At 39.9% G+C, this 27,934-nt stretch overlaps 3 protein-coding genes across 23 annotated transcripts in view; all 3 read left to right on the top strand.

Annotated features, from left to right (window-relative positions):
- Positions 1–27,934, top strand: part of LOC130924343 (protocadherin alpha-C2-like) — a 217,970-nt gene that overhangs the window by 32,878 nt on the left and 157,158 nt on the right. For 2 of the 21 annotated variants that reach the window (XM_057850855.1, XM_057850872.1), the window contains exon 1: positions 4,611–6,965. The exons of 12 other annotated variants lie outside the window; for them this stretch is intronic. In XM_057850855.1, coding sequence (XP_057706838.1) covers positions 4,638–6,965 — 2,328 coding nt within the window. In that variant the 5' untranslated portion in view covers positions 4,611–4,637. 7 more of the 21 variants (XM_057850871.1, XM_057850853.1, XM_057850846.1 and 4 more) reach the window with 7 other exon arrangements.
- On the top strand, positions 751–3,320 carry LOC130924349 (protocadherin alpha-8-like). The gene has a single exon (XM_057850877.1). The coding sequence runs from the start codon at positions 771–773 to the stop codon at positions 3,150–3,152; it is 2,382 nt and encodes a 793-aa protein (XP_057706860.1). The 5' UTR covers positions 751–770; the 3' UTR covers positions 3,153–3,320.
- LOC130924346 (protocadherin beta-15-like) lies at positions 14,855–17,676 on the top strand. The gene has a single exon (XM_057850874.1). It carries the CDS (start codon positions 15,156–15,158, stop codon positions 17,658–17,660), a length of 2,505 nt encoding a protein of 834 aa, XP_057706857.1. The 5' UTR covers positions 14,855–15,155; the 3' UTR covers positions 17,661–17,676.

The following is a 27,934-nucleotide window of genomic DNA, read 5'->3' as shown; positions in this document are numbered from 1 at the left end:
ATTTTGTTGATCGATTGCTGCTGCAATCGATTTAGTCCAACAAGAAAAACAAATGTTTGGAATACTTTATGCAAAAAATATTTGACTTTTTCATTTATGTGCAATAACAATGCGATTAATTATACAGTAGCCTTCACAGTCACTGACTGCCAAAATGATCTCCGCAACCTGCTGTTTTTTTATTTTCATTTTAGGGGGGGTGGGCAGTCTAGAATTTCCATTTCATGTTTTCATAAAACAAAAGCCAATGTAAAATTGGCCATTATGGCTTTAACTCTACTCTCGCTAACCGATATCTTTCAATGCATTTTCATGGTCAGAGGTCCTCGTTGTGCAGTTGATAAATGGGCATTGTGGGCCATGTCGTTTATTGTCACAGTATATGACTGAATATGCTATTTTAGTTTCCTTTGATATTATAGCTTAAAGAGACATTGGAGGCTGATCTATTGGCGTTGATAATTGAACTCGCTGTGGCAGGGCAGTATCTAGAATGTATTTTTTATTAACCACGTAATATGTTGTATCTATATTTTAGTTCGTCCTGTTGGCAGCCCATTTGTCCTCTGGGTGTCAGTGTTACATTAGAAACCATGGGCATAGTGTCTCTTGCTTGGACCTCTTTGTTTGAGCCTGACAAAATCTAGGGCGGCATATATTGGAGGTCGTCAGTGCGGTTTATCATTTTGCTGGAGCAGCATTTCGCAAAATGACTTGGATTTAAAGGATCCTTCAACGGATTTTATTTAGTTCTATGTTGCTATCAAGAGATGGAGGCGCGTGGCATTTTTCAAATTATTCTGCTTCTGCTGCTGGGAAAAAGATCATGGGCAGAAATTCGTTACTCTATTCCTGAGGAAGTAAAGGATGGAACTGTTGTTGGAAATATCGCAAAGGATCTGGGCCTTGACGTCAGCTCTCTGGTCGATCGACGGTTTCGAGTGGTGTCAGAGTCAAAGGAGGCCCTTTTTGAGGTAAACCAGCACAATGGGGTGTTGTACGTGCACAAGAGAATAGACAGAGATGAATCATGTCAGGGCAGCGGCGCCTGCCTCTTTGAGCTCAAAATCATCGTGGAAAACCCTTTGGAAATACATTACGTCATTATAGAAATTACTGATGTGAACGACCACTCTCCTAGTTTCTTTGAAAAAGAACAAACATTTGAAATAGCGGAGCACACGCTGCCTGGTAAGCGTTTTAAGCTGCATGCAGCACATGATCCTGACACAGGGATGAACACTATCCGAGCCTACACTTTGACAGCTAATGAACATTTTGAAGTTGATATTCGCCAGAGCGATGAGGATAAGATTCCTTTTTTGGTGCTGAAGAAATCTTTGGACCGGGAATTAAAGGCAAAACACTCACTGCTTGTCACAGCGGTGGATGGAGGGAAACCTCCAAGATCAGGCACACTTAATGTGACAATTGTTGTCCTTGACAGCAATGACAATCGTCCCATGTTTAGTCAGGATACCTATCAAATTACAATATCAGAAAATATTCCGATTGGTACTTCAATATTTAAAATGAATGGTTTAGATCCAGATGAAGGTATTAATGGGGTAATTGAGTATAGTCTTGCGAAGGCACTGAACAGAAATATGTATAGCGTTTTTGAAATAGAGAAATTGACAGGGGTGATTAGAGTAAAAGGGAAAGTTGACTATGAAGAAAATGATATTTATAAGTTAGACATTGAGGCAGCAGACAGGGGAACACCTCCTCTGACAGGTGAGTGCAGAGTCATTATTAAGATAAGAGACATAAATGATAATCTTCCAGAAATAGTAGTGACATCACTGTCAAATACAGTGCCTGAAGACTCCAAGCCCGGGACAGTTATTTCTCTCATTAGCGTGAAGGATAAAGACTCAGGTCATAATAGCAAAATCATTTCCACCATAACAAATGATGTTCCTTTTGAATTAAAGCCATCCTATAAAGAAAACATATTTTCAGTGGTGACGAAAGGATATTTGGACAGAGAGGAGGTGCCTCATTATGAAATCACAATAAAAGCCACTGATTGCGGTGAGCCCCCTTTATCAACTGTGGTATCCCTCCATATTCAGATTGCAGATGTAAACGATAACAGTCCACACTTTGAAAAGAACCCCCTTGAGTTTTATCTAACAGAAAACAATGCAGCTGGAAATTCCATTTTCTTTGTAAGTGCAACAGACAAAGATATAAACGACAATGCGGCTATTTCATATAATATTGTTAGAGAGGGACAACAAAATGACATCATGTCTTTTCTGAATATAAATTCAGAGAATGGTCAAATATCAGCACTAAGAAGTTTTGACTTTGAGATGCTGAAAAGTTTCCATTTCCAAGTGGTGGCCTCAGATGGTGGAAGCCCTCCACTGAGCAGCAACGTGACAGTGAAGGTGTTCATTCTGGATGAAAACGACAACGCTCCAGTCATCCTGTATCCGGTCAGCTCCAACGGTTCTGCTGAGGGTGTAGAGGAAATTCCTCGCAATATGAAAGCTGGAGACATGGTGACTAAAGTTAGAGCTTATGATGCTGATATAGGATATAACGGCTGGTTACTCTTTTCATTTGGTCAAGTCACCGACCACAGTCTCTTTTCGTTGGACCGCTACACGGGCCAGATCAGAACACTTCGCTCATTGACGGAGACAGACGAGGCTGAGCATCGGTTGCTCATAGTGGTCAAAGACAACGGCAACGTTTCACTCTCAGCAACAGCTACTGTGATAGTAAAACTTGTGGAGCCCAAAGAGGCTTTTGCAGCTTCGGATGTCAAACGTGCAGCAAAAGTAGACCAGGAGGAGGACAATGTGACATTTTATCTCATCATCACTTTGGGCTCAGTCTCACTCCTTTTTGTCATCAGCATCATTGTGCTAATCGCCATGCAGTGCTCCAAGTCGACGCAATATACTTCCAAGTATCTCCAAGACACAAATTATGATGGCACACTGTGTCACAGCATCCAGTACAGATCAGGAGACAAACGCTACATGTTAGTTGGACCCAGAATGAGTATCGGTTCTACCATAGTCCCTGGAAGCCATGCCAACACTCTGGTGCTCCCTGACAGGAGACATACTTCTGGGGAGGTAAGACAAAAACATATTAATTCATGTATATACAAAACCAGAGTATACTCATAGAAAATATTTTCTCTGTTGTGTGACACATTTGAAAAAGGTATTTTAAACCACACATTCTTTTGGTGGCTTCATTATTAAAAGGAAATCAAATTAACTGAAATAGCTTTTTTTAAATACTGTATTGATATCAGACATTATGGTCAAATCAATAGTAATTTAGTGCATGTAGTCATGGTGAAATTGTGCTTGACTAACAGTCACAAGATGACTCATAAGTGTAATACATCGGATAGGTTTTGGCAAAATAACATTTTGTGTTGTTTGACATTTTTTAAAATACTGTATGCCTTATAATTATTATATTATTATATTATTACGACAAGATATATACGTTTCCACTTTTTGAATGACGATCAAGAAGTGGGGTGGTTGAAGTTGTGCTTGTTGCTGTTGTTGCTTGCTGATTCTCATGTGATAAAAATCACTTTGAATTACATTTTGTTAAATTGTGCTGTACAAATACATTTTCTTTTGTCTTTGCCTTGTTTGTGTGCTGATACGTTCCTTAAGATGTTTTCTGTCTTGTATGTGTGTAATACATAATATAGTATGGCATACAATCGGCCCAATTTATGAGGAGACATTTCCAGTATTTATAAAAATGTACATCATATATTTCCCTATGTAGGGACATGTATGGCCCGCCCTGAGTATATCCCATACTCAGTTGTGTGAGACCTTGATATGAGTCGTCTTAATGTGTGGTGCTGTCTATGGTGCTGAACGTATACCAGTGGACAGCATGACAGTAAGCAATTCTCACTTGAACTGCAGTAAATTTCAAGAAATAGTAGCCGGTTCATCTGTTATTTTTATACCACAGAACATATGTTTAGCAAATGTATCTATCATAGAGAGTTTTCAAACTTTACAAAAACAATCCTATTCTAGTTTAATAGCCGCTCTAACACAGGGGTGAGCAAACTATTGCACAAAGGGCCACAGTGGGTGCGGGTTTTCATTGCAACCCATCAAGAGGACACCTTTTCACCATTGTGGTGTCTTACAAGTGCAATCAGTAGATTGTAGTCCGGTGCTTCTTGTGTCCACGGAGCCCACATTATAGTCACACTGCCTGCGGTCTATCAGTTCAAACAAACACCGGGACCCACTGCAGCCCTTGAGGATAAAGATATATTATTGTTTTATTCACCTAATTTCCAGTGGCAGCACTATTTGGGTCAATATAGGAGAAGCACCTCTCAGTCAGCATGATAGTGATACTGCAAGTACACACAGCTATATTAGTGAAAGTGATTGTCCACTAGGTGTCAGTGTTAAAACGTGTATGGGTAAGCAAGATTCCCCCCCTTAAAAAACCGTCAGTGTAGGACTACAAAGACGACATACACTCGAGTTCAGATAGGGAGGTTTCGCTCCCGAGCGCATATCTGGATATATAATCACCGGATCTGCGTAGAAAACATTCAATACTATTCAAGAGCAGTGTTTTAAAACGAAGACAAAAGAAGAAGACGGCTAAAAATGTATTGGACCCACCCTGTGCTTTTCCTTCTCCTGCTTTGTTACACGGAGCTGGTTGTTGGTCAGCTAAAATATTCCACTCCAGAGGAGGTTAAGGTTGGATCTATTGTTGGAAATGTTGCAAAGGATTTGGGCCTGGATGTCAACACTTTGACGAGCAGGAGGTTTCGCATTATGTCCGGCGCACAGGACGCGCTGTTTGAGGTAAACCCGAACAATGGGCTTCTATTTGTGCACAAACACCTCGATCGCGAGCAGCTGTGCGGCAGGAACGCTGTCTGTGTGACGGATCTAAAAATTGTCGTTGAGAGCCCACTGGAGATCCACTATATCTCCGTGGAAGTGACGGATTCCAACGACCATGCTCCGAGTTTCACGGAGAATGGCAAAATAATAGAGATAGCAGAAAATACTTTATCTGGTGCACGCTTTCAATTACCAGGTGCAAGAGACCCTGATATTGGAATTAATTCAATCCAGCGTTATAAACTGAGTCAGAGTGATCACTTTCAACTTGAAATTCGAGATAGGGGTGAAGCTAAAATTCCATTTTTAGTGTTACAAAAGCAGCTGGACAGGGAAGAGAAAATAAACCACAGCTTGACTTTGTCTGCTATTGATGGAGGGACACCTTCTAAATCAGCAAACCTAAATGTGACAATATGTGTTCTTGATATAAATGATAACAGACCTATTTTCTCTAGGGAAGTTTATTCAGTTGAATTGCAAGAAAATGCTGTTTTTGGCACTTCTGTAATAAAAGTGCACGCAACTGACATGGATGAGGGCGCGAATGGGGTGGTGCAATATGGATTTGGAGGAGATACGAATTCGGAAGTAATTCATCTTTTTAGTCTAGACAAAAAACTTGGAGAAATCCGTGTTAAAGGCCAAATTGACTTTGAGACAAATCATGCTTTCAATTTGGACGTGCAGGCCTCTGACAAAGGCCAGCCTCCAATGACCACAGACTGCAGGGTCATCATAAAGATTCGAGATGTTAATGATAACAAACCCGAGATTGAAGTGACATCTATCACTAGCATGGTCGCTGAAGATGCAAAGCACGGTACTGTAATTGCACTTATCAGTGTCACTGATATTGATTCAGGCCCAAATGGTAAAGTCATCTGCAGTCTAACAGAAAACGTACCATTTGAATTGAAGCCCTCAATCAAGGAAAATATGTATTCATTAGTGACTAAAGACACATTAGACCGAGAAAAAATATCAAGTTATGACATTTTAATAACAGCTACTGACTGTGGTGAACCTCTTCTTTCCACATTTAAAACGGTAAGCATCCAGGTCAAAGATGTGAATGATAACATCCCAGAATTCCCTCAAAATCCCTTAGAGTTATATCTGACAGAAAACAATGAACCCGGCACTTCAGTATTTTCAGTAAGTGCCTTTGATAAGGACTTAGATGACAATGCTGCCATTTCTTATTATATAGTCAGACAGGGGGGTCATACTGACATAACATCTTTCCTCAATATAAATCCTGAAAATGGACAAATATCTGCACTAAAAAGTTTTGACTTTGAGACTGTGAAAAGTTTTCATTTCCAAGTGGTGGCCACAGATGGAGGAAGTCCACCACTGAGTAGCAATGTGACAGTGAAGGTGTATATTTTGGATCAGAACGACAACGCTCCAGTCATCCTGTATCCGGTCAGCTCCAACGGTTCTGCTGAAGGTCTGGAGGAGATTCCCCGCAATATGAAAGCAGGAGATTTGGTGACTAAAGTAAGAGCCTATGACGCTGATATAGGATATAACGGCTGGTTACTCTTTTCCCTTGGACATGTCACTGACCATAGTCTCTTTTCTTTGGATCGTTATACGGGCCAGATCAGAACACTTCGCTCATTAACTGAGACTGATGACGCTGAGCATAAACTGCTCATACTGGTCAAAGACAATGGCAATGTTTCGCTTTCAGCAACAGCTATTGTGACTGTCAAACTTGTGGAGCCCAAAGAAGCTTTTGCAGCTTCGGATGTTAAAAGTGCAGCGAAATCGGAGCAGGATGAGGACAATATGACTTTTTATCTCATCATCACTTTGGGCTCGGTCTCACTCCTTTTTGTCATCAGCATCATTGTACTGATTGCAATGCAGTGCTCAAAATCCACAGAGTACACTTCCAAATATCTCCAAGACACTAATTATGATGGCACGCTGTGTCACAGCATACAGTACAGATCCGGAGACAAACGCTACATGTTAGTTGGACCCAGAATGAGTATCGGTTCTACCGTAGTTCCAGGAAGCCACGCCAACACTCTAGTGCTCCCCGACAGGAGAAACACTTCTGGGGAGGTAAGACAAAACTTATTTACTCAACACTCACACCAACACAGAGTACTCACTTAAATTTGTCAGAATATTTTCTTGGTTGTGTTACACTTTTTAGACGTTTAAACAATTAAAATTTTGACATTTTAAATTGCTTTATTTGGAAGGGGGTGATGTCACAAATGAAGGACATCAAAAGTACTCAAATGCAATCAAAAGACCTATTTGCTACTGATGTCAATCAGACAGCATTGCAAAAAATATGTTGTTGTACACATGCATGGTAAAATGATGCTGGACTTTAAACTTCAAGATGGCTCATAGGTTTGCATTATAAAACCAAAAGTTTTTATGTTGGAAAACAGTTTTTAATTTGCTCTATGCTGCTCATACATATAGATAGATAGGTATGCATTTTAAAGACACTGTTGATGAGCTTGCAGTAACGCAGTTGAAGTTGTGCTTATTGGCAATGGCGATAAGTTCCTTCAGTTGATTTTTGTGTTGTATGTTCACCTGATATATAACTTTCAATTGTGCCCAAATCAAGAGGTCATGTGTACAGTTCTCAAGTATCTGCAACATACATTCCCCTGTTTGGCCTACCATTCCCAGTTGTGTGAAACCTTTTTTGGCTATTTACTCCCAGGGTGTGGTGCTGTCTATGGTGCTAAAAGTGTGGCAACGGACAATATGAGGGCTAGCAATTCTTATTGCACTGTTACAAATTTTATAACACAGTAACAGGGTCACCTATTGTTTTAACATAGCGGGACATATATTTAGCATATTTATCCACTGCAGAGATTGTTCAACAGACTGCCTTTACAAAGAAAATCATATTCTGCAAACCATCTACATGGTTACTCCAACAAATATTAATTTCTGTCTGTATGTATGTGGTCGTAGACTGCAGTGGAGTGGGCGTGGATGCAATGAGATATATATTGTTGAATTTTGCTCACCTTACTTCCTGTAGCTGCAAGACTGGGGTCTTTATGGCAGAAATACATCTCAACCAATGCAGTGATATTGCAAATACATACAGAATATGACATACAGTACTTGTAATAGTGAAAAGAATTGCCCACTAGGTGTCAGTGTTAAATCGTAGATTGTTTACCAAGAGTTCCCCTTCAAAAAGCGTGAGTGTGTGTGGACTGAAGACTAGTCTCTCGGGTTCGCATAGCGAGAGCTTTCGCTGCTAGAGCGTGGTTCTCTATATCTAACCACTGGATTCCTTTATAAAAGCTCCAATACTATTCAGGGATGTTGTTTTAAATTGTGACTCAAACGAAGATAAAAGAAGAAGACGGATAAAAATGTTTTGGATCCGCCCTGTGCTTTTCATCCTCCTGCTTTGTTCCGGAGAGCTGGTTTTTGGTCAGCTAAAATATTCCACTCCAGAGGAGGTTAAGGTCGGATCTATTGTTGGAAATGTTGCAAAGGATTTGGGCCTGGATGTCAGCACTTTAACGAGCAGGCGGTTTCGCATTGTTTCCGGCGCACAGGACGTGCTGTTTGAGGTAAACCCGAACAATGGGCTTCTATTTGTGCACAAACACCTCGATCGCGAGGAGCTGTGCGACAGGAACGCGGTCTGTGTGATGGATCTCAAAATTGTCGTTGAAAACCCACTGGAAATCCATTATGTCTCCGTGGATGTGATAGATTCCAACGACCATGCTCCGAGCTTCACAGAGAGGGGCACGGTGATAGAGATAGCAGAAAATACTTTATCTGGTGCACGCTTTCAATTACAAGGCGCAAGAGACCCTGATATTGGAATTAATTCAATCCAGCGGTATAAACTGAGTCACAGTGATCATTTTCAACTTGAAATTCGAGATAGAGGCGAAGATAAAATTCCATTTTTAGTGTTACAAAAGCAGCTGGACAGGGAAGAGAAAATTAACCATAGCTTGATTTTATCTGCGATCGATGGAGGGACACCTTCAAAATCAGCAAACCTCAATGTGACCATACGTGTTCTTGATATAAATGATAACAGACCTATTTTCTCCAAGGAAGTCTATTCTGTTGAGCTGCCGGAAAATTCTGTTTTTGGCACCTCTGTAATAAAAGTGCAGGCCACTGACCTGGATGAAGGTGCAAATGGGGAGGTGGAGTATGAATTTAGGGGGCACATGAATTCAGAGGTAATTCATCTTTTTAGTCTGGACAAAATACTGGGAGAAATTAGAGTTAAAGGAGAAATTGACTTTGAGACAAATCATGTTTTCAAATTGGATGTGCAGGCCTCTGACAAAGGCCAGCCTCCTATGACCACAGACTGCCGGGTCATCATAAAGATTCAAGATGTTAATGATAACAAACCCGAAATTGAAGTGACATCCATCACTAGCATTGTGCCAGAAGATGCAAAGCATGGAACTGTGATCGCGCTAATCAGTGTCACTGATATTGATTCAGGCCCAAATGGTAAAGTCATCTGCACTCTTACCGGAAATGTACCGCTTGAATTAAAGCCGTCATTCAAGGAAAATATGTATTCATTAGTGACTAAAGACACATTAGACCGAGAAAAAATATCAAATTATGATATTTCAATAACAGCTACTGACTGTGGTGAACCTCCTCTTTCCACATTCAAAACGGTAAGCATCCAGGTCAAAGATGTGAATGATAACATTCCAGAATTCCCACAAAATCCCTTAGAGTTATATCTGACAGAAAACAATGAACCTGGCACTTCAGTATTTTCAGTAAGTGCCTTTGATAAGGACTTAGATGACAATGCTGCCATTTCATATTATATAGTAAGACAGGGGGGTCATACTGATATAACATCTTTCCTCAATATAAATCCTGAAAATGGACAAATATCTGCACTAAAAAGTTTTGACTTTGAGACTGTGAAAAGTTTTCATTTCCAGGTGGTGGCCACAGATGGTGGAAGTCCACCACTGAGTAGCAATGTGACAGTGAAGGTGTATATTCTGGATCAGAACGACAATACTCCAGTCATCCTGTATCCAGTCAGCTCCAATGGTTCTGCCGAAGGTGTGGTGGAAATACCCCGCAATATGAAAATAGGAGACTTAGTGACCAAAGTCAGAGCCTATGACGCTGATATTGGATATAATGGCTGGTTACTCTTCTCATTTGGCCAAGTCACTGACCACAGCCTTTTTTCTTTGGACCGCTACACGGGCCAGATCAGAACACTTCGCTCGTTGACGGAGATGGACGAAGCTGAGCATCGACTACTCATATTGGTCAAAGACAATGGCAATGTTTCACTCTCAGCAACAGCTACTGTAATTGTCAAACTTGTGGAGCCCAAAGAGGCTTTTGCTGCTTCGGATGTCAAAAGCGCCACAAAAGTGGACCAGGAGGAGGACAATATGACTTTTTATCTCATTATCACTTTGGGCTCGGTCTCACTGCTTTTTGTCATCAGTATCATTGTGCTGATTGCCATGCAGTGCTCCAAGTCCACAGAGTACACTTCAAAATATCTCCAAGACACTAATTATGATGGCACACTATGTCACAGTATTCAGTATAGATCGGGAGACAAACGCTACATGTTAGTTGGACCCAGAATGAGTATCGGTTCTACTATAGTCCCTGGAAGCCATGCCAACACTCTGGTGCTTCCTGACAGGCGAAACACTTCTGGGGAGGTAAGATGAAAACTTTGATTTGTCTCTGTCCCTGATGTTTCTTGTACATGCTCTTGTGGTCTATTGCTTGCTAAATGTTTTCAAAACCTTTTGATGCAAAACTTGTTGTTAGCTGTTAGTTGAGTTTTTTGTTGTTGTTTTAAACATACATTTTAAAGCGAATATTATACCTGCAAGTCAAAATGAGGCTAAATGTAACATGCAGGACTATTTCACTTTTCATTTTACAAGGCTTTTTTCAGTCATTCTATCACATCCATGACATTATATTGCAGTTCTAACTACAATCTATTCGTGTAGGTGACCTATTTAGTGAGTGATGTATGGCAAATGGTTTTCAAATATCACCGTTCTTTGTGCTTCATGGCATATATAGATTTGTTGAATGATGTTGCAGTATTTTGCATATATGTCGTAGTTTGAATTTCTAACAGTTTAAGTGGTACAGTGGTCTAACTGTTGATTTCAGTTTTACTAAAGAAATACTGTATCTCGTTTGAAATATTGAATATCAGTCGAACTCTTTCTATCACAGTTTGAATGCACTTTTTAATGCTACTATTCATTTTCTTGTTCATTGTACCTCCTGGTACCATCAAAGGTGTATCATGTGACACACACAAAATAAAAAACACGGAATCCCTAAAAGTTCTGTTTTAGGGAGTGTAATTGTAAGAAAATAAACTTTGGTTAATTGATATCAACACAACCATGGAAAATGGCAAATTATCAGCCATTAGAAATTTTTTGTGTACATTGAATTTGATGTGTAAAGACGTTGCAGTATTTCTCCATGAATGCTGTGCATTTAGGCTTAACACTCATGTTGCAGTGTGGCAATAGCATGTTTGATAATTTTATGTTTTTTGTCAGTTTTTTTTCCAATAATTAAAGCTTTTGACGTTAATGGGAAACTTTGCCTTACACAAATTTTTTTATTTTTATTTTATTATTTTTTTTTTTTGCAGTGCTTATTTTTTATGACTTTGTCATATTTAATTAGGGTTCCGTAGGTCCTTTATAGAAATCTGCTTGGTGTGAAAAATTAACCTTTTTGTAAATCCTGTGATGACAATGCAAAATCAGTTCTTGCTCGCTACCTCTTGGTGTCACTATGACATCATGAGAGCACAGACGGTGTTTACACCCCTCTCACTAGTTCTTTTGTCTGAATGGAGCAGAGAGAAAGCAGAGCAAATCACATACTGCAGTACGCTTGGTCGGTCATCATGAGTTTTGTTCCACATTTGGTCCAGTAACAAGGAATTGATTGGTGCTGGATAACAATGGGGAACGGTGCAAACACCCAGGAAAAGGTATGGTTTGGGTTTTATTTGGCTGTCCTCGTTTTTTGTGGAGACCAGGTTCGGGCTCAGCTAAGGTATTCTGTTCCAGAGGAGGTTAAAGATGGAACCGTCGTAGGAAACATCGCCAAGGATCTTGGACTTGACATAGGCAGCTTGAGCGATCGACGTTTCCGCGTCGTGTCCGGATCCAAGGAGGCCATTTTTGAGGTTAAACAGAACAATGGGGCTCTGTATGTGTGCAAACATATAGACAGAGAGGAGCTGTGCCAGGGTGGTGCTCCTTGTCTTGTGGAGCTCAAAATCCTCGTGGAAAACCCACTTGAAATCCATTACGTCCTGGTTGAAATCGTTGACGTGAACGACCACTCTCCCAGCTTCCCAGAAGCCGAGCAGACGTTCGAAATAGCTGAACACACTTTGCCGGGGAGGAGATTTCAATTGCACACAGCCAGGGATCCAGATGCGGGGATCAACTCCATCAGTACGTATGTGTTGACTCAAAATGATCATTTTGAGGTTAATATACGCCAAAGCGATGTTGGAAAGGTTCCCTTTCTGGTGCTGAAGAGATCTTTGGACCGGGAGCAGAAAGCCAAACATTTGCTGCTTGTCACAGCAGTAGATGGAGGTAAACCTCCACGTTCAGGCACTTTAAATGTGTCCATTATCGTCCTTGACAGCAATGACAATAGACCTATATTTAGTAACGACATTTATGAAATTATGATTGCAGAAAATATAAAAATGGGCACGATAATATTTAAAATGAATGCATCAGATCCAGACGAAGGCCTGAATGGAGAAATTGAATACACCTTTTCAAAAACATTAAGTAGACACGTGTATGATCTATTTGAATTAGATAAAGTAACTGGAGAGATTCGTGTCAAAGGAAAAATTGATTTTGAAGAAAATGATGTTTATGAACTAGATGTTGAAGCGTCAGATAAAGCGACACCTCCTCTGACAGGAGAGTGCAGAATTATAATAAAGATAAGAGATGTAAATGATAATACTCCTCAAATAGAAGTCACATCATTGTCAAATAAAGTGTCTGAAGATTCCAAACCCGGTACTGTTATTTCCCTTATTAGTGTAACAGATAAAGATTCTGATGTGAATGGCAAAATTATTTCTCAAATAACAAATAATGTACCATTTGAATTAAAGCCGTCTTACAAGGAGAACACATATTCGGTTGTCACCAAAACATTTTTGGATAGAGAAGATGTTTCATTTTATGAATTAATAATCAAAGCTACTGATTGTGGAGAGCCTCCCTTATCTGCATTTAAAACTTTAAGCATCCAAGTGGCTGACGTGAATGACAATAGACCACATTTTCAACAAACTACACTAGAGTTTTATGTTTTAGAAAACAACGTTGCAGGAGCATCTATATTTTCGGTTAGTGCATCGGACAAAGACGTGGATGAAAATGCAGCCATTTCGTATCAAATATATAGAGCCGGTAAAGTGAATGACATTGCTTCTTTCTTAAACATTCACTCTGAAAATGGGCAAATATCAGCATTAAAAAGTTTTGACTTTGAGACGCTGAAAAGTTTCCATTTCCAAGTGGTGGCCACAGATGGTGGGAGTCCTCCACTGAGCAGCAACGTGACAGTCAACGTGTTCATTCTTGATCAAAACGACAATGCTCCAGTCATCCTGTATCCCTTAAGCTCCAATGGTTCTGCTGAAGGTGTAGAGGATATTCCCCGCAATATGAAAGCAGGCGACTTGGTGGCTAAAGTCAGAGCGTATGATGCTGATATAGGATATAACGGCTGGTTACTCTTTTCATTTGGCCAAGTCACTGACCACAGTCTCTTTTCTTTGGACCGCTATACGGGCCAGATCAGAACACTTCGCACCTTGACAGAGACTGACGAGGCCGAGCATCGATTGCTCATACTGGTCAAAGACAATGGTAACATCTCGCTCTCAGCAACAGCTACTGTGACTGTTAAACTTGTGGAGTCTAAAGAGGCGTTTGCTGCTTCGGATGTCAAAAGCGCGGCAAAATTGGACCAGGAGGAGGACAATGTGACATTTTATCTCATCATCACTTTGGGCTCGGTCTCACTGCTTTTTGTCATCAGCATCATTGTGCTGATCGCTATGCAGTGCTCCAAATCCACAGAGTACACTTCCAAATATCTCCAAGAAACTAATTATGATGGGACGCTCTGTCACAGCATCCAGTACAGATCGGGAGACAAACGCTACATGTTAGTTGGACCCAGGATGAGTATTGGTTCTACTATAGTCCCAGGAAGTCAAGCCAACACTCTGGTGCTCCCTGACAGGAGACACACTTCTGGGGAGGTAAGAGAGGTGCATTGTTTCTTCTTCTTCATGCTTGTGCTTAGTAGTGAAATTACACATCTGGGCAGTGTTGTGTCTGGGATTCCTCCTTTCAACCATTGCATATCAAGCAAATGTAACTTTATCTCACAAGGGTGGTAATTTTGATATTTATCAAACTTAAGCTCTTTAAATATATAAGTACTGTGAACATAAATTTGTACCTTTAGTACTATTTTAGTGAATATTAGCCAATTATTTATTTCATTACAATATGGACAGTTTCCCTTAATACTTGGAAATTGTAGTTTTTGTTCTGTTTTATTTATAATATAATACTCTATAGTAATTCTCAAAGAGGTGTTTATGGCTTACAACACTAATTGGGCAAATGGAGTGGAGAAACGGCATAATCAAGAAGAGCTACATTTTTGATTTTTTAATTAAGAAGTGGTCATCCTTTATTGTTGTTATAAAACATATACCTTGATAGGTATTTGGCCGACTGAGATGATCCAAACAACCTTCTTTTTTAAAAAAAAATTTCTGTCGTGTTTTTTTATGACATGGAAAATTAGAAACAAACGGAACTTGTTTGTAACAAATCACAATAACAAACACTGTGAACAGTAATAGTAGACTATATATCTAACATTGATAAATTAATTCAGGAAAAATAGGTTCAATAAAATTTCTTCCACAAGTCAATGGTAAACCTGTCTAACTTTGACATCTCTATCAGAATTTCTTCTGGAAATGTTCTTCGGAAAAACCCTTTATGGCTGCTGACTTCGTTCGGGCAATGAAACGCATGCACTTATATTTGCAAGGGACTTGATTATCGGCTGTAAATAAATCATTTAAAACAGAATGAAATGTCATCTGAATTATGGTTGTAGTGTTGCCTCCCTCTTGGTGTCACTGTAATATCAGCGACGGTATAACGGATGCCGTCCCACCCTCGGTTGATCCTTTGTTTGCAATATCTCCCCATTTTGAATCGGCATGTGACCCAGGCGGGCCTGAGTGTGCTTTCTTTGGAATTATTTAGCTTGAAAGAAACATCAGATCCTTCAATTTCCACGTTGTTTTTCGTGATGGGGAACGAAAGAGGATGCGGCCACTGGTTGTTTTTTGTTTATTCGCTGCATTTATATTTGGGAGAACGCGTTTGGGCTGAACTTCGTTACTCCGTTCCAGAGGAGGTGAAGGAGGGAACTGTGGTTGGAAATGTCGCAAGAGATCTTGGTCTGGATAAATCATCTTTGGTTGATCGACAGTTTCGCGTGGTAACTGGATCGAAAGAGGTTTTTTTCCACGTTAGGCCGGAAAATGGTGCATTGGAGGTCCGTAGGAAAATCGACAGAGAGGCGCTTTGTGTGGGCAGCGGAGCGTGCGTCATGGAGCTGAAAATTCTCGTTGAAAACCCGCTTGAAATGCATCACGTCGTCCTAGAAATTACAGACGTGAACGACCACTCCCCGAGCTTTTCTGACAAAGAGCAGGTATTTGAAATAGCTGAACATTCGCCTCCTGGAACGCGTTTTCAGCTGCAAGTGGCACGTGATCCCGATGCTGGAATTAACGCGGTGCGCGCATACACGCTAAATTCGAATGAACATTTTGAGCTGGATATAAGTCAAAATGACGAGGAGAAAAATCCATTTTTAGTGCTGAAAAGGCCTTTAGACAGAGAACAGAATAGTAAGCACGCTCTATTTGTTACTGCAGTTGATGGAGGGAAACCACAAAAAACAGGAACACTTAATGTGACAATAGTTGTACTCGATAGCAATGATAACCGTCCAACGTTTAATAAAGATACATACACTGTGGAAATAAAAGAAAACACTCCCGTTGGTGTAAGCATTATAAGAATAAATGCCACAGATCCAGATGAAGGGTCAAATGGTGAAATAGAATATAGCCTAGGCAAAACATTAAGTAAGGCCCATGACATTTTTGACCTAGACAAATTAAGTGGACTCATCAAAATAAAAGGTGCCGTTGATTTTGAGGAATCTGACATTTATAAACTTGACATTCAGGCATCTGACAAAGGCCAGCCTCCTTTAACTGGGAGGTGTCGAGTTATAGTAAAAATAAAAGATGTCAACGATAATGCTCCCGAAATAGAAGTCACATCCCTGTCAAGTGAAGTATCTGAAGCGTCCAAGCCAGGTACAGTTATTTCCCTCATTAGTGTGACAGATAAGGACTCAGGTATGAATGGTAAAATAATTTCACAGATAACCAATAACGTCCCATTTGAGTTAAAACCTTCTTACAAAGAAAACATTTACTCAATCGTCACGAAGGAATATTTAGATAGAGAGGAAGTGTCATACTACAAAATATTAATAACATCTACAGACTGTGGTGAACCTCCGTTGTCTACTTTACAAACTTTAAATATTCAAATATCAGATGTGAATGATAATAAACCACAATTCCACCAAAATCCTTTCAACTTTTACCTCTCAGAGAATAACATTGCTGGACAGTCAATATTTTCTGTTAGCGCGTCAGATAATGATGTGAATGACAATGCAGCTATTTCATACAATATTATTAGAGCAGGGACTGAAAATGATGTGACATCTTTTCTAAATATAAATTCTGAGAATGGACAAATTTCTGCACTAAAAAGTTTTGACTTTGAGGCACTGAAAAGTTTCCATTTTCAAGTGGTGGCCACAGATGGAGGAAGTCCCCCACTAAACTGCAACGTGACAGTGAACGTGTTCATTCTAGATCAGAATGACAACGCTCCAGTCATCTTGTATCCGGTCAGCTCCAATGGTTCTGCTGAAGGAGTGGAGGAGATTCCTCGCAATATGAAAGCAGGAGATTTGGTGACTAAACTTAGAGCCTATGACCCTGATATTGGATATAATGGCTGGTTACTCTTTTCCTTTGGGCAAGTCACTGACCACAGTCTTTTTTCTTTGGACCGCTACACGGGCCAGATCAGAACACTTCGCTCGTTGACAGAAACGGACGAGGCTGAGCATCGACTGCTCATACTGGTCAAAGACAATGGTAACGTCTCGCTCTCAGCAACAGCTACTGTGACAGTCAAACTCGTGGAGCCCAAAGAGGCTTTTGCAGCTTCGGATGTCAAAAGTGCAGTAAAAGTGGACCAGGAGGAGGACAATGTCACTTTTTATCTCATCATCACTTTGGGCTCAGTTTCACTCCTTTTTGTCATCAGCATTATTGTGCTGATAGCCATGCAGTGCTCCAAATCCACAGAGTACACTTCCAAATATCTCCAAGATGCTAATTATGATGGCACATTGTGTCACAGCATCCAGTACAGATCAGGAGACAAACGCTACATGTTAGTTGGACCCAGAATGAGTATTGGTTCTACCGTAGTCCCGGGAAGCCACGCCAACACTCTGGTGCTCCCCGACAGGAGACATACTTCTGGGGAGGTAAGAAGCTGAGAAACATCATCTTCATATACATTTTTGTGCTGCATTGTAAATTGCAATGAGTTGTTTCCCTTAGATGACACCTGTGGACGGATGTTGTTGAAATCTGCATTGTTTCTCTATAATACACTGGAATGAATTTCTCTAGAAAATTCAGCTTCAATCAGTATTTTTGTTCTCTCAGAGTTCCAATGCAGGTCACCATTGTTATTTCATCAGTACATATACTGGACTGTCTCAGGAAATTAGAATACACAATATTCTAATTTTCTGAGACAGTCCTGTACATTAATCCACCATTTAAAGCAGGGGTGTCCAAACGTTTTGCAAAGGGGACCAGATTTGGCATGGTAAAAATGTGGGGGGCCGACCTTGGCTGACGTCCTTTACATAGAACAGTATACAGGACTGTCTCAGAAAATTAGAATATTGTGTATTCTAATTTTCTGAGACAGTCCAGTATATATATATATATATTTAAAAAAACAACAAAACCAAATTATTTTTAACATGTAGGCGAGAGGCAGCTTTGTGTGATGTCCTATGATGCCGAGAACTGTTTCCACATATTAAAAAAAGATATACCATATGAAAGACAACATTTTTGGCTGGATGAATAAAATGGAAGGGGATTGGACCTTGTAGCTCTCCATGGTGCTGAAATGCCAATTTGTCTTGTTTGCGAAAGGAACAGAGTGAACATTTAGTATAGTATTCATCAGCTATTTTACACACTTCATGAGAAATCATTTAAATTGAAGTACTTTATACGTTGAAGTATAAAGTAAAGTACAGTGATCAGCAAAAAACATCCCAACAGTCTGTCAATAATAAGTTGTTATTTTTTCTTTTTAGCTTTCACTTGCTTGATGAATTAAGTGACATAAACTACTACTAGTGCAAGATGGCGTATCAATAAAAACATGTATACAGTTTCCTCTAGATGTCGCTGTGACATCAATAAGGACACGCGAGCAAGCTTACTCCTATGCGCTTTTGTCTCCATGAGAAGCATTTATTTGTTCCGGCATTCTCAGCAGTCGGTTGTGTTATCTGATCCCAGTGTTCACCGGGATAGGGTTATGGTGTATTTTTATTTTGATTTATATGTTTGAGCTCTCGTCTTTTGAAAATAAGAATGGAAGAAAAACGGGGAAATATAACGAATTTTTGGTGCATTTTTCTGCATTCCTTTTTGCTGTTGTTTTTCGGGGAGCGGACTCTGGCAGAGCTACGCTACTCTATTCCAGAGGAGATGGCCACAGGAAATATTGTAGGCAATGTTGCAAAGGATTTAGGACTGGAGAGGAGCTCGCTAAGTGACAGGCGTTTCAGAGTGGTCTCGGGATCCGCTGACGCATATTTCGAGGTAAACGCAGACAATGGAGCCCTGCAGGTCCGAGGCAAAATTGACCGAGAGGAGCTTTGTCAGGGGAGCGGCGCGTGCTTGATGGAACTCAAGATCCTTGTTGAGAATCCTCTCGAGGTGCATTATGTAGTGGTGGAAATCACTGATGTAAATGACCACAGTCCTATTTTTTCTGAAAAGAAGCAGATCTTTGAAATAGCTGAACATTCATCTCCGGGTACACGATTCCAGCTGCACGCAGCCACTGATCCAGATGCTGGAACTAATTCTGTGCGCACATACACACTAACGTCGAATGAACATTTTGAATTGGATATTGTACAGAGTGATGATGAAAAAATACCGTTTTTGGTCCTGAAAAGGTCGTTGGATAGAGAACAGAAAAATAAGCACTCCCTATTTGTCACGGCAGTGGATGGGGGAAAGCCTCAAAAGTCAAGCACACTTAACGTTACTGTTATTGTGCTGGACAATAATGATAACCGGCCTATGTTTAATCAAGACACTTACAATGTAGATTTATTTGAAAATGTATTAGGCGGCACAATAGTTGCCCGAGTAAATGCAACTGACCCAGATGAAGGTACAAATGGTGAAATAGAATACAGCCTGAGTAAGACTTTAATAAGCAAAGTGTCTGACATTTTTGAAATAGATAGTTTGAGTGGCCAGATTAAGTTGAAACGGCCTGTGAACTATGAGGAATCAGAGATTTATAAATTAGAAATTGAGGCCTCTGATAAAGGATCTCCTCCACTCACAAGCAGGTGTCGAGTGCTTGTAAAAATAAAAGATGTCAATGATAATCATCCAGTTATAGAATTGACATCACTGTCAAATAAAGTGTCAGAGGATTCTAAGCCTGGTACGGTTATTTCCCTCATTAGTGTTTTGGATAAAGACTCTGGTGTGAATGGTAAAATAAATTTGCACATCACCAACGATGTACCTTTTGAATTGAAACCTTCCTATAAGGAGAACACTTATTCGGTTGCCACAAAGAGGTTTTTGGATCGAGAGGAGGTTTCTAGTTATGAAATAACTATTAAAGCTACAGATTGTGGCGATCCGCCCCTGTCTAGTTTCAGGACATTTGAAATAGAGGTGTCTGATGTTAATGACAACAGTCCACATTTTGACCAAAGCCCATTCAATTTTTACCTGTTAGAAAACAATGTTGCTGGAGCATCAGTATTCTCCTTACGGGCAACAGATAACGACATAAATGAAAATGCAGTTATTCAATATAAAATAGTTCGAACTGATAAAGACAGTATAGCAACATCTCTTATGAGTATCAATTCTGAAAATGGAGATGTTACGGCACTGAAAAGCTTTGATTTTGAGACTTTGAAAAGCTTCCATTTCCAAGTGTTAGCCACAGATGGTGGAAGTCCTCCACTGAGCAGCAACGTGACCGTGAATGTGTTCATTCTGGATCAGAACGACAACACGCCAGTTATCCTGTATCCAGTCAGCTCCAATGGCTCTGCTGAAGGTGTAGAGGAGATTGCCCGTAATATGAAAGCAGGAGACCTCGTGACTAAAGTCAGAGCCTATGATGCTGATATAGGATATAACGGCTGGTTACTCTTTTCATTTGGCCAAGTCACTGACCACAGTCTCTTTTCTTTGGACCGCTATACGGGCCAAATCAGAACATTACGCTCGTTGACAGAGACCGATGAGGCAGAGCATCGACTGCCCATACTGGTCAAAGACAATGGTAACGTCTCGCTCACAGCAACAGCAGTTGTGACTGTCAAACTTGTGGAGCCCAAAGAGGCTTTTGCCGCTTCGGATGTGAAAAGTGCCGCAAAACTGGATCAAGAGGAGGACAATGTGACATTTTATCTCATCATTACTTTGGGCTCAGTCTCACTCCTTTTTGTCATCAGCATCATCGTGCTGATCGCCATGCAGTGCTCCAAATCCACTGAATACACCTCCAAGTATCTCCAAGACACTAATTATGATGGTACGCTATGTCACAGCATCCAGTACAGATCAGGAGACAAACGTTATATGTTAGTTGGACCCAGGATGAGTATAGGTTCTACCGTAGTCCCAGGAAGTCAAGCCAACACTCTGGTGCTCCCTGACAGAAGGCACACATCTGCCGAGGTAAGACAGTTATTGTTTTTTTCCCCCCTCTAGCAACTGATTACAGTATATGTTCACCCTTACTTCATTGCTTTATTCATTAATATTTCAAATAGTCATAATGTCTGACCTTTGGTGAGAAAAAAGGTGTTTGCATAGAATGAAAATTACTTTGCAAAGTAGCTGTACAGCTTGGTGTTGTTTTAGTTTGCTTATACATACTGTATTGGAAGGGAAAATTCCTGCGCTTATATTTGATCAAATTGTTTTTTTAAAACCAGGAGGAAATATGAGTATCACTTAATTAATAAAATTTAAAAAATTAAAATTAATTAATGAATTAATTAATATGACTTAAAATAAGAATTCAGAGTCTTTTTAACAAGTAAGTAATTTCAACAAATTCAAAGTCATATTGGCTTGATGTTGTTCGTGCCAGTGATGGTGGTCTCAGTGAGCGCTTGTGAAGCATGAAATAAAAACTTGAAGTTATATACTGTACAATACTTGTATCCAGCTAGTTATTATTATTATTATTATTTTTTTAATAAATATACGCAATGGTCTTGGCACATTCTTTTTGAGTCACCCATTATAATAAAGGACAGTTTTCACGTCAAAGCGGATTTTAACTGAACTTTTAGATTCACTCACAATAATAATAATTGCGTATAGACATTTCTAAAAGCAGTAATTACATAATTCCGTCACTCAAACAGACAATTAAAAAAAACATAAAAACACGTTGGCCTCCAAACGTCCTTAAAATAAAGCCACAAAATTCGTAATTTGACTCACATGCAGGCTCCGACATGAAAAAGAGGAAAATGTCAGTTTCAAATGCACAACCGTCCACCAGCATAAAACTGGGCAGAATTTACACTTTGTAATATCGTCTCCAAATTCACTTGTTGTCAGTCACGTGTTCGCAGAAAACGAACTGCATGTTTCCGGTTCATGTCCTTAAAAAGTAAATATTACTTTTTTGCGTGTCACTTAAGTAGTCTGCGCAAGCGCATACATTATTTCGTTCAAATGTATTTTTTTTTTTTTATGTCCGCGCCGGCCGACACTCACTTGTCGGTCGCTCATAATCTGTCCAAACATTAACTAAATCCATAACACTGCATTGGATTCCTTAGCGTAAAAAAATACTACTACTACTTTAAATAAGAATGATGATAATAAAAATACTAATTATAAAATAATTACAATAATAATAATGATAGTAATTATTATAAAATATCTTAGCGTAAAAAAATACTACTACTACTTTAAATAAGAATGATGATCATAAAAATACTAATTATAAAATAATTACAATAATAATAATAATAATGATAGCAATTATTATAAAATATTTACAATAATAATTATGATATCAATTATAAAATAATTACAACAATAATTATTGTGTATCTGCCCGACGATATATTGAAATGATACATTTACGAGGTGAACATCAATTTTTAGTTACTGAATAAGTTAAAGTCTGTCATTCATCTCATGATGTGATTACGCAGGAATTTTTTTTTTTTTTAATCTTTTATTTAGGTGAGCTATATTTATGAGTTTAGTTGAAAAAAAAAAAAATCATGACAGCCTACTTCTCGGAGGCGATCACATGGTGTCAGTATGTGAGCACAAATGTGTGCCGCAGGATCTCTTTGTCAAATGTGATCCTCCCTTCTCTCTGGAGTGTTTTCACAAAATAGTGCTTGACGCATTTCGGATGCAAGCAAGGAGTGACTATTTGGTATAGCTGCGGTGTTTGAACGTTAAATGTAGACTATACGGTCAGATTTGGCGAATGTATATTTTTTTCCCACTCCGATATATTGTTTCACAATGAAGAAATACAACGGGCGTGATTCATCTGGAGGACAAAGACGACTGATTGTTTTCGTTGCTGCATTTATTTTGACGTGGAGCAAAGTTTACGCACAGATCAGATATTCAATCGCTGAGGAGGTAAAAGAAGGGACTGTTGTTGGTAACATAGCAAAAGATTTGGGACTAGACAAAGCCTCGCTGAAAGAGAGAGGATACCGCATCGTGGAGGGCTCGTCGGGGCCCTTTTTTAGCGTCAACCATGGTGATGGCCTGCTCTATGTTGACCGAGTAATCGACAGGGAGAAGGTGTGCGAGAGGAGCAGCGTGTGTGTGATCCAACTGAAAACGCTGTTGGAAAACCCGCTGGAAATCCACTACGTGAGCGTAGAAGTGTTGGACATTAACGACCACTCTCCGAGCTTCTCCGTTAACGCGTCGCGCCTTGATATCTCCGAGTCCGCTTTGCCGGGTTTGCGCCTGCAGCTGCAAGCCGCGCACGACCCCGATGTCGGTTCCTTCTCCATCCAGGAGTATAAACTCAGTGCTAATGACCATTTTCGTTTGGAAGTTAAAGAACGAGGGAAGGATGGTAAAATACCGATTTTAGTGCTGTTTAAGTCGCTGGACAGAGAAACAAAGAGCAAACACAAATTGCTCTTGTCAGCTTTTGATGGAGGAAAGCCGAGTAGATCCGGAGCTGTGGAAATATGGGTACATGTTTTAGATGTTAATGATAATATGCCAGTGTTCACAGAAGAAAGTTATTCGGTGCTTTTGAATGAAAATGCCCCAACTGGCACAACTGTTGTAAAAGTGAATGCCACAGATTTAGATGAGGGCACCAATAGTGAGATTGTATACACATTAGGTAATAATGTAAATAGCAGAATACGTGAACTGTTCCGTGTAGATCCCCATACAGGTGTAATTACTGTACAAGCTCTGATTGATTCTGAATTAGAGGAGAGCTACGAGATTGATATACAGGCATCTGATAAAGGGTCTGCTCCTCTCCAAACAGAAAAAAGTATTACGGTAAAAATAATTGATTTAAATGACAACACTCCTCAGATAGAGGTTACATCCTTTTCCAGAGCAATAGCAGAAGATGCAAGACTGGGAACCACTGTAGCATTAATTAGTGTTCTTGATAAAGACTCTGGTATGAATGGAAAAGTTTTTTGCTCACTCGGTGAAAATGTTCCTTTCACATTATCGCCTTCATCACAAGACAACATGTATTCTATAGTCACAAAATCGTCATTGGATAGAGAACGGCAATCCGCATATGAGGTCACAGTATTTGCAAAAGATGCAGGCGTGCCATCTTTATCATCTGAAAAAAGTATAACTATTGTTGTGTCCGATGTGAATGACAACAGGCCGGAGTTTTCACTGACTCCTTACACGTTTTATGTTACTGAGAATAATTCTCCAGGGCAATCAGTATTTTCTGTGAGTGCATTTGACCACGATGAAAGTAATAATGCTCACATTTCATATCACATTGTAAGAAATGAAAAAGAGAAGGAACAACTGTATATACACAGTCTGAATATTAATTCTGAAACAGGAGAAATTCTGGCACTAAAAAGTTTTGACTTTGAGACTGTTAAAAGTTTCCATTTCCAAGTAGCGGCCACCGATGGCGGAAGTCCTCCATTGAGCAGCAACGTGACAGTAAACGTGTTCATTCTGGATCAAAACGACAACGCTCCAGCCATCCTGTATCCGGTCAGCTCCAACGGTTCTTCAGAAGGTGTGGAGGAGATTCCCCGCAATATGAAAGCAGGAGAATTGGTGACAAAAGTCAGAGCCTATGACGCTGATATAGGATATAATGGCTGGTTACTCTTTTCCTTTGGACAAGTCACTGACCACAGTCTCTTTTCTTTGGACCGCTATACGGGCCAAATCAGAACACTTCGCTCCTTGACAGAGACAGACGAGGCTGAGCATCGACTGCTCATTCTGGTCAAAGACAACGGCAATATTTCACTCTCAGCAACAGCTACTGTTACTGTCAAACTTGTAGAGCCCAAAGAGGCTTTTTCTGCTTCGGATGTCAAAAGTGCAGCAAAAGTAGACCAGGAGGAGGACAATGTGACTTTCTATCTCATCATCACTTTGGGCTCGGTCTCACTGCTTTTTGTCATCAGCATCATCGTGCTGATCGCCATGCAGTGTTCGAAGTCAACAGAGTACACTTCCAAATATCTCCAGGAAACTAATTATGATGGCACACTGTGTCATAGCATCCAGTATAGATCGGGAGACAAACGCTACATGTTAGTTGGACCCAGAATGAGTATTGGTTCTACTATAGTCCCAGGAAGCCAAGCCAACACTCTGGTGCTCCCCGACAGGAGACACACTTCTGGGGAGGTAAGACAGAAGCAACATTATACGTATATTTTAAATCATCTGTTGAATACTTGTAGGCATTGCAATACAGACATTTTGCGTGGCTTAACGTTAGAATGTATTGGGAAAATGATACATTTGCATTATCTTGTCTGAATCCAATGGCATATTTGATATTACGCTTACAGCTTAATACAAACAAACAGTGCAATTTCCACCATGACTTGATGAGCACCAGTCTTTACCAATGTACTCCATTTAAGAACTTACCTGTCTTTACGTATTCAACATGACATCTCACACATAATTTTTTTACATCATCAATATGTGGCTCACATTTCTCCAAGTAGTTGTGCAAGGTCTTTCCTGAACATCACATGACTCCACCCCAGTGAGAACCTTCACCTATTTTGGACATCTAACATGCAGTGCTAATGAATGTAAATCGTTGCCGAAAAAATGGATAATATCATGTCATCGGACAATACAGATTTATTAACAGATATGCATCGGGAGTGATATATTTCCAAGATCAAGCTGATTGATTCAACTGTTCCGTATTTGTTGCTAAAAACATGTTTGAAGGTCATTTTGTTGGCTTCCAAAGTGCCAAATTTGTAATGCCTGGACATATAATTACCTCATAAACACCACACATATCCACAACCACCAAACTCTGAAAGTGTACAAAAATCTTGATACCATTATATTTTGTGGCAAGATTTGTGAAAAAGACTTAAGTAACGGAAAACTCCTCAGACTTATTGCCCTCACTTGAATGTGACTTGCACAGTATGGAGTGATATTACTAGAATAAGGAAGAGCTATCTGTGTACATTTACTCCATTTCTGTGAGTAAAAATGTGCATCAATGAAAAATATCCTATACATCATTGTCCATATAGGCCTGTACATATAAACAGGGCAATGTTGCACAGCCATAACACTGCACACAACCAGAGGAAAGTTTTCTATCATCTCATTAATTAAACACAACTAGGTATACAAAAGGTGCCAATTAACGTTGGGGAAGGACAATACATTTTCATACTTGATACAGACATAACCTTGACAAGTTACTTCTGTTCGACTGCAGCAAGCCTCTTCACGCTGTTTATTCTCTTGGACTATCTGCATGATAAAATAAGCTTTTTTTGTCAGAAATTATGAGCTTTTAAAGAATGACGTAAAGATGAAGTGCGATGTGTGCGCAGGTCTGTGTGTGTGTATGCGTGTATTAGCTTCGGTAAACTGCCAGGAGGTCGCACACTATTTGGGCAGAAGTGCGGTGACGTCACGTGAAAAATGTCGATAGATTTGCAAAGTGACTCTTGTAACGTGAATAGCATTAACATTACTGGGTGTCCATACATTGCAAGGGTGGAAATAACACAAAGATGAGAAAAGATCAGGTCCGCCTTGAATGTTGCTGTCCATGGTGCTGGACATTTGTGCTCTATAGTTTCCACACGTCTGTTGAGAAATATGCAAACATGAAAATATAAATTTAGACATGCACTCATGTTAAATTTTATGTATACAAACAGCACAATTAATCTGAGGAGGTATTTTGATGGTCCATTTGTTTGATCTTTCCTAATAGGGTTTTCACTGGCTATGTTTTCCATCAGATTGCATGGCAATGCACAGTATTAAGTTATTTCGGTGTGAAAGTGGTCTGATTTTGATAAAAATTTGTGGAGCGTTATTGTTACGCGCTTTTCAGCATTTGCAAAGATGACAATTGTCTTATCCCTAACGTACACGTGGTGGCAGTATGTTATCATATAAGGTACTTGACGTTGTCAGCTCACATGAAGAGCCCGCCCATTCAATATCAGTCTCAAGGTTCTACAATATTCAGCTGACAGACTCGGAATATACCCGCGGTGATGATCGCTTCATTTTCGTCAGTATTTTTGCATTCTCTTGTCTTTAAAAACTCGAAGGGGAGCTGTGAATGATATGTGCAAGGGAGAAAATATTCTAGGAAAGTGGCAACATTGTGAATACGCTTGGATTTCTATTTCAGCCAGGAAACATGGAACAAAGAGGAAGGGGTGCGAGGCAGCGCCGGCCCTTGCTCGGCGTCTTTTTGGCGTTGTTTTTATGCGTCTGTGCTGTTTCCGCGCAGCTCAAATATTCCATATCCGAGGAGCTCAACGAAGGGACGTTTGTTGGGAACCTTGCAAAGGATTTAGGAACAGACCCTGCTTCAATTAAGCAGAGGGGATTCCGCATTATGTCGAGCTCGAGTGAACGTCTCTTTAAGGTAAATGAGAACGACGGGGCCCTTTATACAAACAGTAAAATTGATCGCGAGGAGGTTTGTAAGGAGAGCAACGCCTGTTTAATTAATATTAAAACGGTTCTTGATAACCCACTAGAGGTGCATTATATATCAGTGGAAATATTAGATTTAAACGACCACTCCCCCACGTTTCCAGAAAAGACAAAAAGGCTGGAAATAAGCGAGTCTGCTTTTCCTGGTGCTAAATTTCAACTGCAAAATGCATACGACCCGGATGGCGGGCTAAACTCAGTACAACAGTACAAAATCAGCCAAAACGATCATTTTCGCTTGGAGGTAAAGGACAGAGGGAGGGACGGCAAAACG

The sequence above is a fragment of the Corythoichthys intestinalis genome, chromosome 11 (genome assembly GCF_030265065.1).
Source record: "Corythoichthys intestinalis isolate RoL2023-P3 chromosome 11, ASM3026506v1, whole genome shotgun sequence".
Classification (NCBI taxonomy): Eukaryota; Metazoa; Chordata; class Actinopteri; order Syngnathiformes; family Syngnathidae; genus Corythoichthys; species Corythoichthys intestinalis.
This window is presented reverse-complemented; position numbering and strand designations above follow the sequence as displayed.

Coding starts and splice junctions, on each gene's coding strand:
- LOC130924349 (XM_057850877.1), top strand. CDS start 771: ATGGAGGCGCGTGGCATTTTTCAAATTATTCTGCTTCTGCTGCTGGGA.
- LOC130924346 (XM_057850874.1), top strand. CDS start 15,156: ATGCCGTCCCACCCTCGGTTGATCCTTTGTTTGCAATATCTCCCCATT.